General features: G+C 37.3%; 1 protein-coding gene across 2 annotated transcripts in view; it reads left to right on the top strand.

Moving 5' to 3' along the window:
• KCNC2 (potassium voltage-gated channel subfamily C member 2) overlaps positions 1-14397 on the top strand; it is a 292917-nt gene that overhangs the window by 254898 nt on the left and 23622 nt on the right. Inside the window, exon 4 of one of the 2 annotated variants that reach the window (XM_065934099.1) lies at positions 8385-8516. The exons of the other annotated variant lie outside the window; for it this stretch is intronic. Within the exon in view, the coding sequence (XP_065790171.1) occupies positions 8385-8473 (89 nt within the window). The 3' untranslated portion in view covers positions 8474-8516. Of the gene's footprint in view, positions 1-8384; positions 8517-14397 lie in introns of those variants that run through there. 2 annotated transcript variants of the gene reach the window in all.

Raw genomic sequence — 14397 nt, 5'->3', positions numbered from 1 at the left:
CATTTCTTCTTCAAATACTCGCTAGCATCTCCACTTCTGCTATTTTCCTCCTCCCTTCTTTTCTTACTTCCTTTTTACTCTCTCCCTTCCCTCTTCCCTTCCTATTCCCCTTCCCCTTCCTTCCTTTCTTCGTATCTTTGAAATACTTAATACTTCAATAGCTGATCTGAACCAAAACTCTTCAGTATATATTTATTTTGAAAATTAATTATATAGAATATTTAGTGAAATGTATGCTTTATAGTCACAGAATCACAAGATATCCTTATGGCTTTGCCTTAGTATTTATGTGATCTTGAACAAGATGCCAGCGAGCATGCATGCTAAGTCACTTCAGCTCTGTCCGACTCTTTGTGACCCCATGAACTGCAGTCCTCTAGGCTCCTCTGTCCAAGGGATTCTCCATGAAGGAATATAAAAGTGAGTATAGTACCTCCTCCAGGGTATCTTCCTGACCCAGCGATTGAACCTGCATCTCCTGTATTGCAGGTGGATTCTTTACTGCTGAGCCATGGGGCTGCTCCTTGAACAAGATACACAGGTTTTATTTCATCATGTGTAAAACAGGAACATTAGTTCCCATTTCTTTGGGTTGTAGTAGAGATAAGTATTTTTCAAATGATTAGTTCCATAAAGATACATATTAGGTGTTCAGTCAATGTTAATTCACTTTTTATCTTGCATGTGAAAGATGATATCACAGTTAGCAAGATGCATTTTTGGCTTGTGCCCGACCAATGAAGACAACCTGATTACAAAAGTAATATAAACACAGATCATGTGCATAAAGAGTTTCTTGCAATGTATCCTGAGGTTCAGAGAAAGAGGCTATTGCTTTTGTCAAGGAGAATTGAGAAAGGCTCCATGGAAGAAGTCAGTTTTGAAACAGACCTCAAACTATGGATGAAAGTGAAAATGAAGTTGCTCAGTCATGTCCAACTCTTTGCAACCCCATGGACTGTAACCTACCATTCTCCTCCATCTGTGGGATTTTCCAGGCAAGAATACTGGAGTGGGTTGCCATTTCCTCCCCCAGGAGATCTTCCTGACCCAGGGATTAAACCCAGGTCTCCCGCATTGTATGCAGACGCTCTACCATCTGAGTCACCAGGAAAGCCCTCTCTAAAAGGAAACAGCTAAAGGATGTTGAGCTAGTAAAATTTTCATCCTAGGTAGTGAGAATATCAAGAAGTGCTCAATAAAAACAATGGGGAAGGCAGTCCAGCTTTCTTGAACTCTCTATAACATGTTGGAAATTAGTGAGGAATAACTCTAAACATTAGTTTAGGGTCATGTTATGGTGGCTCAGATGGTAAAAGTGTCTGCCTACAATGCAGGAGACTCAAGTTCAATCCCTGAGTTGGGAAGATCCCCTGGAGAAGGAAATGGCAACCCACTCCAATATTCTTGCCTGGAAAAATTCCATGGACAGAGGCGCCTGGTAGGTTACAGTCCATGGGGTTGCAAAGAGTGGGACATGACTGAGAGACTTCACTTTGTTAAAAGTCTTAAGCTATGGTTTTCAAAATTTACAAATTAATCCCTGTCTTCATTTTTCTTTTTGCTTTTCCTCCACTTAAGAGCCCTGACCAAGTCCATGAAGTCAGATTTTGCTCGGGTGTCTCTGATCTTGAAGCTTACACACTTCAAACACTCTCTTACCAGTTTTCACTTAATGATAAAGCTTTGTGCTGAATGGGCAAAATTGCAGAGGTTTTCTTATCTTTTATATAAAATATAAAACAAGAAACCAAAGTCTTAATTTTAATTCACCATTTCTGGAATCTTTAACTTTTTGGTGTAGATACGATTTTCTTTGTGCATTCTCTTCCCTCAGCCAGAAGACTTCCTTTAGTAAACCTCATAGTACAAAGGCTTTCCTGGTGGCTCAGGTGGTAAAGAATCTGCCTGCAATGCAAGAGACCTGGCTTCAACCCCTGGGTCAGGAAGATCCTCTGGAAAAGAGAATGGCAATCCACTTCCGTATTCTTGCCTGGAGGTTCCATGAACAAAGGAGCCTGGTGGGCTACAAGTCCCTGGAGTGGTAAAGAAATGACTGAGCAACTAACACTAACTAGTGTAAGGCCGCTAGTGATTAATCCTCTCTTTAGTTTTTTCTGAAAATGTTTCTATATCACATTTATTTCTGAAAAAGATTTTTTGCTGGATATTAAATTTTAATTTTTTCAGTATTATAAATCTATTCCATTTTCTTCGGGTTTGCATTAATTCTGAAAAGAAGTTGATAGAAATATCAACTGAATGTAAACTTTTCATTATTTCTTCAAATATTTTCACCATTGTCTCTCCCTCCTCTCTTTCAGTGATTCCAACTGTTCAGTTCAGTTCAGTTCAGCCGCTCAGTTGTGTCCGAGTCTTTGCGACCCCATGGACCACATCACGCCAGGCCTCCCTGTCCATCACCAGCTCCTGAAGTCTACCCAAACTCATTTCCACTGAGTCCGTGATGCCATCCAACCATCTCATCCTCTGTCGTCCCCTTCTTCTCTCGCCTTCAATCTTTCCCAGCATCAGGGTCTTCTCGAAAGAGTCAGGTCTTCGCATCAAGTGGCCAAAGTATTGGAGTTTCAGGTTCAGCAACAGTCCTTCCAATGAATATTCAGGACTGATTTCCTTTAGGATGGACTGGTTGGATCTCCTTTGCAGTCCAAGGGATTCTCAAGAGTCTTCTCCAACACCACAGCTCAAAGCATCAGTTCTTTGGCACTCATCTTTCTTTATAGTCCAACTCTCACATCCACTGGAAAAACCATAGCCTTGACTAGACAGACCTTTGTTGGCAAAGTAATGTCTCTGCTTTTTAACATTCTCTCTAGATTGGTCATAACTTTACTGCCAAGGAGCAAGTGTCTTTTAATTTCATGGCTGCAGTCACCATCTGCAGTGACTTTGGAGCCCCCCAAAATAAAATCTGTCACTGTTTCCACTGTTTCCCCATCTATTTGCCATGAAGTGATGGGACCAGATGCCACGATCTTAGTTTTCTGAATGTTGAGCTTTAAGCCAACTTTTTCAATCTCCTCTTTCACTTTCATCAAGAGGCTCCTTAGTTCTTCATTTTCTGCCATAAGGGTGGTATTGTCTGAATATCTGAGGTTATTGATATTTCTCCCAGCAATCTTGATTCCAGCTTGTGCTTCTTCAAGCCCAGCGTTTCTCATGATGTACTCTGCATATAGGTTAAATAAGCAGGGTGACAATATATAGCCTTGACATACTCCTTTTCCTATTTGGAACCAGTCTGTTGTTCCATGTCCAGTTCTAACTGTTGCTTCCTGACCTGCACACAGATTTCTCAGGAGGCAGGTCAGATGGTCTGGTATTCCCATCTCTTTCAGAATTTTCCACAGTTTTTTTGTGATCCACACAGTCAAAGGCTTTGGGATAGTCAATAAAGAAGAAATAGATGTTTTTCTCGAACTCTCTTGCCTTTTCGATGATCTAGTGGATGTTGGCAACTTAATCTCTGGTTCCTCTGACTTTTCTAAAACCAGTCTGAACATCTGGAAGTTCATGGTTCACGTACTGCTGAAGCCTGGCTTGGAGAATTTTGAGCATTATTTTACTAGCATATGAGATGAGTGCAACTGTGCGGTAGTTTGAGCATTCTTTGGCATTGCCTTTCTTTGGGATTGAAATGAAAACTGACCTTTTCCAGTCCTGTGGCCACTGTTGAGTTTTCTAAATTTGCTGGCAAATTGAGTGCAGCACTTTCACAGCATCATCTTTTAAGATTTGAAATAGCTCATCTGGAATTCCATCACCTCCCTAGCTTTGTTCGTAGTGATGCTTCCTTTCATTCCAATTGTTAAATGTGAATTTTAGACTGCTGGAGATTGCTATATGTGCCAATTAGGCTCTTTTCATTTTTTCAACCTTTTTTTCTTTCTGTTTAACTTTGGATACCCTTTTATTCATATTTTTTATAAAGTATCTAATCTGATATCAAACCCATCCAGGAATTTTTTTCAGTTATTTTTCATCTTCAGAAGTTCCATTTGGTTTTATAAACAAAAATTTTGCTTCTCATTATATTCTTAATTTTCTTTAAGTCCTAACTGTAATATAATAGTGTTTTTAAAGTCCTGTTCGGTTAATTCTACCAATTTGTACCTTCTGAGTCCATTTCTAATGATAGTTCTCCTACTTATTAATGACATTTTCCTGCTTTCTGACTTGTCTGGTGTGGTTCTACTGGATCCTGAATATTATAAATATTAAATTGTCTAACGTCTGAGCATGGTTGTTTTTCTTTAAAAGTTTTGTGCATTTTATTTAGTTTTGTTTTAAAATTCTAACTTACTATTGGATCAACTTGTGTTTTTTTTTTAATTTTTAACCTTTTTAGAATGCATATGGCTTCCCTATTAGCTCAGATGGTGAAGAATCTGCCTGCAGTGAAGGAGGCCCAGATTTGATCCCTGTGTCAGAAAGATCTCCTGGAGAAGGGAATGGCAACCCACTCCAGTATTATTGCCTGGAGAATTCCATGGACAGAAGAGCCTGGAGGGCTACTAGTAGTCCATGGGGTTGCAAAGAGTCAGACACAATTGAGCGTCTAACACTATCATGATCAGTATGCATATAGAATCGCTGTAACTCCTAAAACCACCTTAGCCCGTTTACAAAAGCATAGCCTTCCTGGGTCGCTAATGAATCCTTGGTTACTCATAATTTCCTCTCTTCTTCTTGTTTGGAATTTGAATATATTTCTTTCCTGAGAGAACTTCAGAAATTGTTCAGTTTACAGCTCCATGGTATTTCTTTGCTGAGCATTAATAGGCAGAGCCCTGAGCATACAAAGCTGTGTTCATCCAAAGCCTCAGGCGCCTGGACCAGGAGCGAGGGTTCCAAGTGGCACAGAGGAGAGTGGGCAGAAGCTGGCAGCTCTCACAGAGAAGGGATTCACAAGCTTGCTTCTTTGAAACAAAATGACTGCTTGTATTAATGTCTCCCCAGGTCACCTGAGATAAAATTCTAGCAGTGAAAGTGTTATTTGTTGGCTTTCTGAATAAAGCTAAGAAAATCTACAGGTATCAGATTTCCAACTTGGATAAATCTGGGTGGTTTTTTTTTTTTTTTTTGGTACAGAGATAGATTTTTGGTTTTTTTTTCTTTTTTGAGCAGTCGTATTTACTAATTCTGTGAAGCCACTGACATGAAATATCACCTTTATTACACATTTTTCTTTATATGGACATCTATTGTGAATATATGTGTGAATGCTGACAAACGTATAGTGCTTCCAGTCTTGAAAAGTTATTAGGATTCTGTTAGGTACAAAGAATCTGTAGACTAATTTGGGGCCTATTAACATCTACATAATACTGGGTCTTGCCCTACAGAAGGATAAAATATCTGTTCTTTTCATCTTCAAAACAACAGACTCAAGGCAAACCTTATTCAAATCTCTGAAGCTCTATTCTTTCTTCTCCATTATTTCCAGTGTAATAGTTTCCTCAGCCTTCCCAAACTATTAATAGATTTTCTGTCTCCTAAATTCAGAGATACAGTTATGTTCTGCTTGGATCCCCTTTGCCTTCATTGTGGTCTGGAATGTGACTCTATACAGAAAGATGAGGCGACCACCACAATCATCTTATTTGTTTTTCTTATCTCAAGGACTAGAATTCTGAGTTTCATTTTGTCCAGTGTCTGGAAAACAGTTTTCTCATATATTTTGTCCAGTTTCTAGCTCCTATTATTGGATACTTGGCACTTAGTTCCTTGGAGGAATTGGCTTTTGCATTTGTGCATTGGATAACTGTATCATTACTATTTTTGCAAGAATATTTGGAAGGTGGGGTTGAATGAAAAGGCTTTCAATTCAATAATTGCAATAGGCTTCAACACAGCTATAAGGGCACAGTTTTCCCACCATGATGAAAATTGCAAGATCCTAGTTTCATTATTTTAAAAAATCTCCCCATATCAGTTTCTATCTATCTATATATGCATTTATCTATCTTCACCAAAATGTAAAGCTCTATATTTCTCCTGGGAAGGTTTTTCATTTTGAAGTAAATCAGACTTCAGTTCATGCTATTCTTTTGGCAAAAAAAAATTTCAGAATCAAGACATAATATGCACTCTTCAACACTGTTATGAGAAAACTGCTATATCTGAATACTGGGCTCATAGGACTGGACAGAACTATTTCCATTATTTCCTATTTGTCCATACAATTGCACATTAAGTGGCTCTACCTTAAGCACCATGTTTTAAAGATTGTTTTCATTGACTGAAACATGCATTTTTACTAAGGGATTTTGGAATTGAATAATTACAAAAGCTTCGAGTTTGCCCATAGAAACCATTGATGGTGGTGGTTGGTTGCTCAGGCATGTCTGACTCTTTGCAACCCTAAGGACTGTAGCCCACCAGTTTCCTCTATCCAGGCAAAATACTGGAGTCAGGTGTCATTCCCTTCTCCAGGGGAATACCTTGACGCAGGGATTGAACCCAGTCTCCTGCACTTCAAGCAAATTCTTTACCATCTGAGCCACCTTAGGAAATTTTTCTATATTTCACAAACAAATTGATAAAGAACTAGATAACACTGTAAGAATTTGCACCAACTCCAGTGCTTAGTTGCTCAGTCGTGGCTGACTCTTTGCAACCCCATGAACTGTAGCCCTCCAGACTCCTCTGTCCATGGGGATTTTCTGGGCAAGAATACTGGAGTGCGTTGCCATGCTCTCTTCCAGGGGATCGAATCCAGGTCTCTCACCTTGCAGGTGGATTCTTTACTGTCTGAGACACCAGGGAAGCCCAAGAATACTGTAGTGGGTAGCCTATACCTTCTCCAGGGAATCTTACCAACCCAGGAATCGAATTGGAGTCTCCTGCTGTTTAATTTACTGTTGAAACACACAGGCTCAGGTATCAGACTATCAGAGCTGAAGAGCTCTTTCATTGATTTATTGTAGTTTTTTTTCTATCTTCAATATTAAATTTATACTGGGACCTTTATTGCCATTATAATCAAACATCTAAGTGTCTCAATAATATCGAACAATTACTCTAAATTAGTGAGTGACAAGATACATTGCTTCTAAGTAATGATAGCCTTTTCCTTCCTGCCCTCTTAGAAAGTAGGATACAGATAATGCAGAACATTTCCACTTAAAATCTGAAGATTACCAAATTAATATCCAAAATGAAGCAAAGAGTGACATTAGTCACATCTCTTTAGGGTGAGACTTTTGTCACCTGTGCCAGGACTTTAGAATTAGGGCTGGTTAGACTTTAAAGAAAAGCATTACATAATATTACATGGTTTTCTATTAATAGTGACAATGTTAGTTTTGTTGGAAAAAGAAATAAAACAGATTAATAAAAAAAAATCTAAGACTCGTACTGAATGCTTGGCATATAGTTTTCTGGAGGAATTGCTTCTTCCTTTCCTGTGTTAGGTAATTCTATCATATTTATTTTTGCAAGACTATTTAGAAGGTGGGATAAAGTTAAGAGTCACTGCTGTAGGCTTCAGCACAGCTATAATTTATAAGGCACTTGCCAAGCTTCATGTCTTTGGCCTAGTTCTGTCATAAAATAACTGCATGACGGAATTTGACTGCTTCTGACACGTCCAGTGTACATTTTAAGCAAACAGCTTCCTCAGTTTGCTCTGAATTGGGACCAGACCATCCTTAAGTAACATAATGGGACGTTTGCATTGCAAGGCCTGGGCAGAAGGACCCGGACCCTGATCCAGGTATTCTTGAGACGTGTCTTAGAAGATTCTCACTATACAAAGGTCCCTTGCTTAAGATCTTTCATAAATACATACTTCATTGGCCTCTATATGCCCTACCCAGTGTGAAATTCTGCCTAGAAACTCTGCACTACTTAGCAAAAGTTATTGTAGTATGAAGTTCCTGAAATATTAAACATAAGAAATTTTGATTTTAGGGCAAACAAAGGTGACGAATATTTTATGAAATTATACACACTTTGTTGTACTTAATATGCAACTTTAGAAAATGTATTCAGCCTCTCTCTACTAGACAGTAAGCCTCTTGAGGAAAGGGTTCAATTCTTAATTTGTTTTAAAATTCTAGCACCTAACCTGTCTGGAACATGCTTCAGTGGTTAGCCTGAATCCTTCTGGGACTGAGAACTGTAGCTGTTTTCACCATGAGATGAGAGCCCTGAGATAATTTTACTTTTATGCTTTATGTAAAGGTTTTAATAATACCTTCTGTTTGGAACTCTGATCAGAGACGTTTATATCCCATTCTCACAGGCTCATTCTTTTATACAAATTGAACCTCCTCCTACACTTCTCATTCTTCCCAACCTCTCTCAAAGTGCCTCAGGCACCTCTGTTCCTAGGGAACTGTGTTCCCTTCATTTTTCAGCCTCATCACAGTACTCACCACTGCTTCCTGCTATAAATAAAATGTGCTGGTTCCCAAAATACATGACCCCTGCAGCCATATTAAGCTGAAGCTCCTTGCTCTACTAACAGCCGCGTAGTGTAGAAATGCCAGGTAAGGTGACATTCTCCCAGTTCACAATGTATATTCCAGCTGATCACTGATCTATCTTCACCACAGCTTAATGAATGCTTCTGCTAATTAGCTATGGCACATTCTGTTGGCTACCATTTTTATTATCATCTATTGTTATCATATCACTTTACCTTTCTCTCATCCTTTCTCCCTTCTGAGGCCTGGTACCATCTCTCACTTCAGTCACTTAGTATGTCCCATCAAATTTCTCTGACCTTCTCGAATGCAGTGCATTCTACAACAACTTCAAGTAACCACACCATGTAAATATGTAGGTGTGCACACCGTTAAGTATAAGACCTCTAACATCATTGAGAGCAATCTCATCTCTAACTTCATGTATTTATTTTGTCTGCCAGATCTGCTACTTCATCAAGGCTTTGAATCATTTTACTCCATTTTCTAAAAATTTATCAATCCCTTTCTTATTACTTCTCTCTTCAGAATTGTCCAGTAGGTTCCTATCATATTTAAAATACAGATCCAACTTCTCACATTGGCCTACCTGATCCAGCATGATCTGGTCACTTCCTAACTCTGATTTTATTTCCCTCTATTCACTACCTTGTTTTCATACTCTAGATTCACTGGTTGTGTTTCTAACCCACCAGGACAAAAAATTCACTCCTATCTCAGAATTTTTTGTAATATTTTTCATCAAGCTGGGTAATCCTCTAGTTAGATTTTTAACAGGACTCCTTTTATGATTCAAATCTCAACTTAAAAGTTGCCTCATCAGAATCCTCTAAATAAAGCAGGCTTCCCCTTCCAAACCTCACTGTCTCTGTTTATCCTCTACCATATTACTCTAATTTCTTTGTAGAGTTAATATGTGAAATATGTATTAACTTGCTGTGTTTAATATCTTTCTCTTCTCAACTCATAACAAAGACCTTTCTGTCTTATACATTGCTGTATACTCGGTGCTTTAAAGACTCTCAGTAAAGATTTGTTGATTAATTGAGACTCAGGCACCAAAAGTTAGATTCTTAGAGGAGTAGCGATCTTGTATTGTCCAGGACCCTCTGTGTTTTTGGCACAAGTGGACAATGACAAATATTGGTTGGAGGAATAAGTATTCAAACAACGGAATGCAAATGGAAAATAAACATATACAGTTTAGACTCTTAATGCAATATGGATTTAAAAAACATTGAATTACCATCATTGTATATCAAAATGGCAAGATTAAAACAAAAAATATCCTGTAGTGATCCAAGGTCTGATGTATTCTCCTTCTAGGAATTATCTTTGGCATTCAAGATTTGTGTAAAAATATTCATCATAATATTATTTGGTTTAGTAGGTAATTGGAAATGACCTTTATGTCAACAACAGGAAATTGGTTAAAATATTTCTAAGGTGAAATAAGAGTCATTTCAAATGACAGATGGATATGCATCAAGATGTTTTCTCTTGCCAAGAGGTGAGAAAAAGTTTCTCCTTTATCCTGTTAAATGTATTCTATTCAACAATATCTTATTTTTAGTTCAAATAAAAATTCTACCTCTTTACACTGTGAAAACTTTTCCTGAGCCTGTGGTTCTGTATTAGGAGGAATTTAAAAAGATACTATAGATTCTCATAACACAGTTATCTAGGATAGGGGAGTTTTTAAAGATTTTTTTTCTGACATCATGAAACATTTAAATTGTAACAACCTCAAAAAATAAAATATACATGTCATGGAATTTTGATAAAGCAGCAATGTTGTACTCAATATATGCCATTATAGGATAAAGATGAGTATGTAGCATAAAGTTAGGAGACGAGAGCAGAACTAAATTAAGATCTATTGTCCTCATAGGAAATAACCAGCAATTCCACTGATTACTGGTCCACAGTATCCTATGCAGCTGTGTTTTGCTTCCTCCATGTTTTTCAATTGTGAAAGTCAAATTTCTAAAGAGGTTTCTGGAGACTTAGTCAAGTGTTTTCTTCTAAAAAAGGAGTCTTAGCTTATGCCAGAGATCTCCTTGAGCCTTGGTGTGCAAGTATCTGAAGAAAACACCTTTCCTCCCAGCTAAGCCCTCAGGGATTTGGCAGAAACTACTAATTTAACTACAGATCTGAGGATCCATTATTTTGTATAGAAATATGTTTAACTGCTTATCCAGACCAGGTGAACTAAGGTAAATTAAGGCCTGTGGGCCAAATCCATCTGGTTCACCACTTGCTTTTGTAAATAAGATTTTGTTAAAATAATGCTACACCCATTCATCTATGTATTTTCTACAGTTAGCAATGGCTGAATTCAGTAACTACAGCAGAGACCATATGGCCCACAGAGCCTAGAATATTTACCATCTGGGCCCCGTAAAGAAAAAAGTTCATAGACCTCTAACCTAGAGCATTCTTTTCATCTATATTCCAAATTAACTTAACCAAAGTATTGCTTAAGATATTTTTACATGGTGTATTATTGTCATTAATCCCTTGACACTGTAATAAAACATAATAAATTCTTATTAGAGGGGGATTGGGATGGGGAATACGTGTAACTCTATGGATGATTCATATCAATGTATGACAAATCCCCACTGAAAAAAAAATTCTTATTAGAAAATTCCTCTTTTAAGTAAAAAAGAGAACAGTGGATTGAGTCTTCCTAACTCCTACTCCATTTCTTCTATTTGTACTAATATTGTAACATTCTATTGAATATGGTAATCTGTATTAAACACATTCTCAATGAATCTTACTGACATGGAATTCTGGAATTATATTTAAAGTCTTGTCCTATTTAGAGACTGGTTATAACTATTTTATATGCGTGTCACAAACAACTAGAAACCTATAGGCTGTGTTCATTAAGATGAATACAGTATTTGATGCCCCAGGTTTTACAAAAAGGATCCATGTAAGTGTATCTATTAATTCAAATAGCTTCTGTCACTTCTAGTAACAAAAACCTCAGCTATCTAACAGAAAGCATATTTTTTCATACGTGACAACTGTGGCACTAGTTTTTTCATAGGTGGCACTGGTGGTAAAGAGCCTGCCTGCCAATGCAGGAGATGTAAGAGATGCAGGTTCAATCCCTCGGTTGGGGAAATCCCCTGGCAGAGGGCCTGGCAACCCACTCCAGTATTCTTGCTTGGAGAATCCCATGGACAGGGAAGCCTGGTGGGCTACAGTCCAAAGTGTCACAAAGAGCTGGATATGACTGAAGTGACTTAGCATAACATAGCATAGTTTATATTAGGTGTTCAGTTGTGTCTGACTCTTTGCAACCCCATGGACTGTAGCCCGCCAGGCTCCTCTGTCCATGGGATTATCCAGGCAAGAATACTGGAGTGGGTAGCCTTTCCCTTCTCTAGCGGATCTCCCCAATTCAGGGGTCAAACCCAGGTCTCCTGCACTGCAGACAGATTCTTTACCATCTGAGTCACCAGGGAAGCTTGTATTAAGCTGGTTATTAATTGAAGAACTCCTGTTAAGCCACTCATTAAGTTCTTAAACTTAAATGTCTCGATCATAATACAGCTACTTTGCACATATTGTCACCTAAAATTTTCACAACTTTATACAATTATTTTTTATAAGAAACTCATTTTTGATAAGAAAATCAAGGCATTATATATATGAAGAAATAAGTTACCTTCTTCCTTTATTCTCTCATAAACTCTTTTCTGTGCAGAAGATACATAAAAACATCTTTGACTGTTTTCCTTTTCAAACTCTAGTCATCCTTTAAGGCTCAGAATTCAAGCCTCTGCAGTCTTGGAAAATCATGTTGTGCTGTGTTAATTATTCCTTTTTTGAACACCTAAAGATTTATAGTTTGTATAAATCTTGATAGTTTGTATAAATAAATATATTTTGTGTAAATATTTCAGCACTGAATCATAATCTATCATAGATTTTCTGCTTCATGTATATCAATCTAGCTTCTCCAAGAACATAACAGAATTTTTACCTATGTAAATCTGACTTCATTCTACCATTGTCTTCAAAGCATTTTGCAGTTTAAAGGAGCAATTTGCTGAATCTGAAGAGCATATATTTCAACTAGTTTAACTACAAACTGGAGAGCTGGCCACAGTTCAATCTCTTTGTTACAATACATCTTTATTTTTCCTTTTTGTTTTTTTTTTATTTTTATTTTTATTTTTTCCTTTTTGTTTTTAATCAGATATTTGGACTCTTGCTTTTCGGGGATCAGTTACAGGGGCACACCACATTTTTTCTCAGTGCCAATGAGACAGTACAATCATTGATTTTTGTTTTATATTCAAGGAAACATAATTGTGTGCAATATGAAAAAAAGGCATTTCCCTTGTACTAGTTAAGGGAGCTGACATTTAAAAATAAATCACAGTATATTTGTGATGTCTTGTGATCATGGAAGGTACTTCATATGTTTCTCCTGGAGTTACAATTTGTTGTTGCTTAACATCACTAAAATTCATAGAGAAACAAATTAAAACCACAATGAGATATTACTTCACACTTATTATAAAAAAAAAGATAAGTTAATTTGTATCATATTTTAAATTGCACATCTGGTCTTATATGGTATCTGTCTTTTTCTATCTGACTTACTTTGCTTTGTGTGATAACCCTCTAGGTTCATCCATGTTACTGCAAATGACATCATTTCATTCTTTCTTAATGTCCGAGGAGTACTCTACTGTGCGTGTATTTTGTGTGTGTGTGTGTATTTTGTGTGTGTGTGTATTGTGTGTGTATTGTGTATGTATTTTGTGTGTGTGCATGCATTGTGTATGTGTATTGTGTGTGTGTGCATTGTGTGTGTGCATTTTGTGTGTGTGTTGTGTGTGTGTGCATTGTGTGTGTGTATTTTGTGTGTGTGTGCATTGTGTGTGTGTATTTTGTGTGTGTGTATTGTGTGTGTGTGTTGTGTGTGTATTTTGTGTGTGTGCATGCATTGTGTGTGTGCATTTTGTGTGTGTGTGTGCATTTTGTGTGTGTGTGCACTGTGCATGTGTGCATTGTGTGTGTGTGCTTTGTGTGTGTGTGCATTGTGTGTGTGTGTGTGCATTGTGTGTGTATTTTGTGTGTGTGTGTTTTGTGTGTGTGTGTTGTGTGTGTGTATGCATTTTGCATGTGTGTGTGTATTTTGTGTGTGTGTGCATCACATCTTCTTTACCCTTTCATCTGCCAATGGACACTTAGGTTGCTTCCATACCTTAACTGCTGTAAATAATGCTACCACAAACATTGGTATGCATGTATCTTTTTGAATTAGAGTTTCTCCAGATATATGCCCAGGAATGAGATTGTTGGTTCATGTGATCATTCTATTTTTAGTTTTTTAAAGAACCTCCATGCTGTTTTCCATAGTAGCTACATAAAACAGACTCACAGACATAAAACACAAATTTATGGTTACCAAAAGGGAAAGAGGGTGGGAAAGGATAAATTTGGAGTTTGGGATTAACAGAGACAAGCTACTATATATAAAATAGATAAACAATAAGGTTCTACTGGGTAGCACATGGAATGATATTCAATATCCTGTAATAAATGAAAATGAAAAAGAATATATTTGCTGTACACCAGAACCTAACACAACATTGTAAATCAACTATACTTTTTTTAAAAAGCTTAGAAAACAGAAGATAATGAATGCTGGTAAAGATGCTGGAGAAATTGGAAACCTGGTACACTATAGGTAGGGATGTAAAATAGAACAGCCATTATGGAATACAGTATACTGATTCCTCAAAATGAATAAATAAATAAAATTGACCACATAATCTAGCCATCACACTCCTGGGTATTTATCCAAGAAAACTGGTGTTGGAATTTCAAAGAGATATCTGTACTCATATTTATTGCAGTATCATTCATGATAGTAAAGATAGAGAAACAACCTACATGTCCATTGACAGAT

Source organism: Muntiacus reevesi, chromosome 4, assembly GCF_963930625.1.
Source record: "Muntiacus reevesi chromosome 4, mMunRee1.1, whole genome shotgun sequence".
Lineage (NCBI taxonomy): Eukaryota > Metazoa > Chordata > Mammalia > Artiodactyla > Cervidae > Muntiacus > Muntiacus reevesi.
The sequence above is the reverse complement of the archived record's forward strand: the minus strand, read 5'-3'. Positions and strand labels throughout refer to the sequence as shown.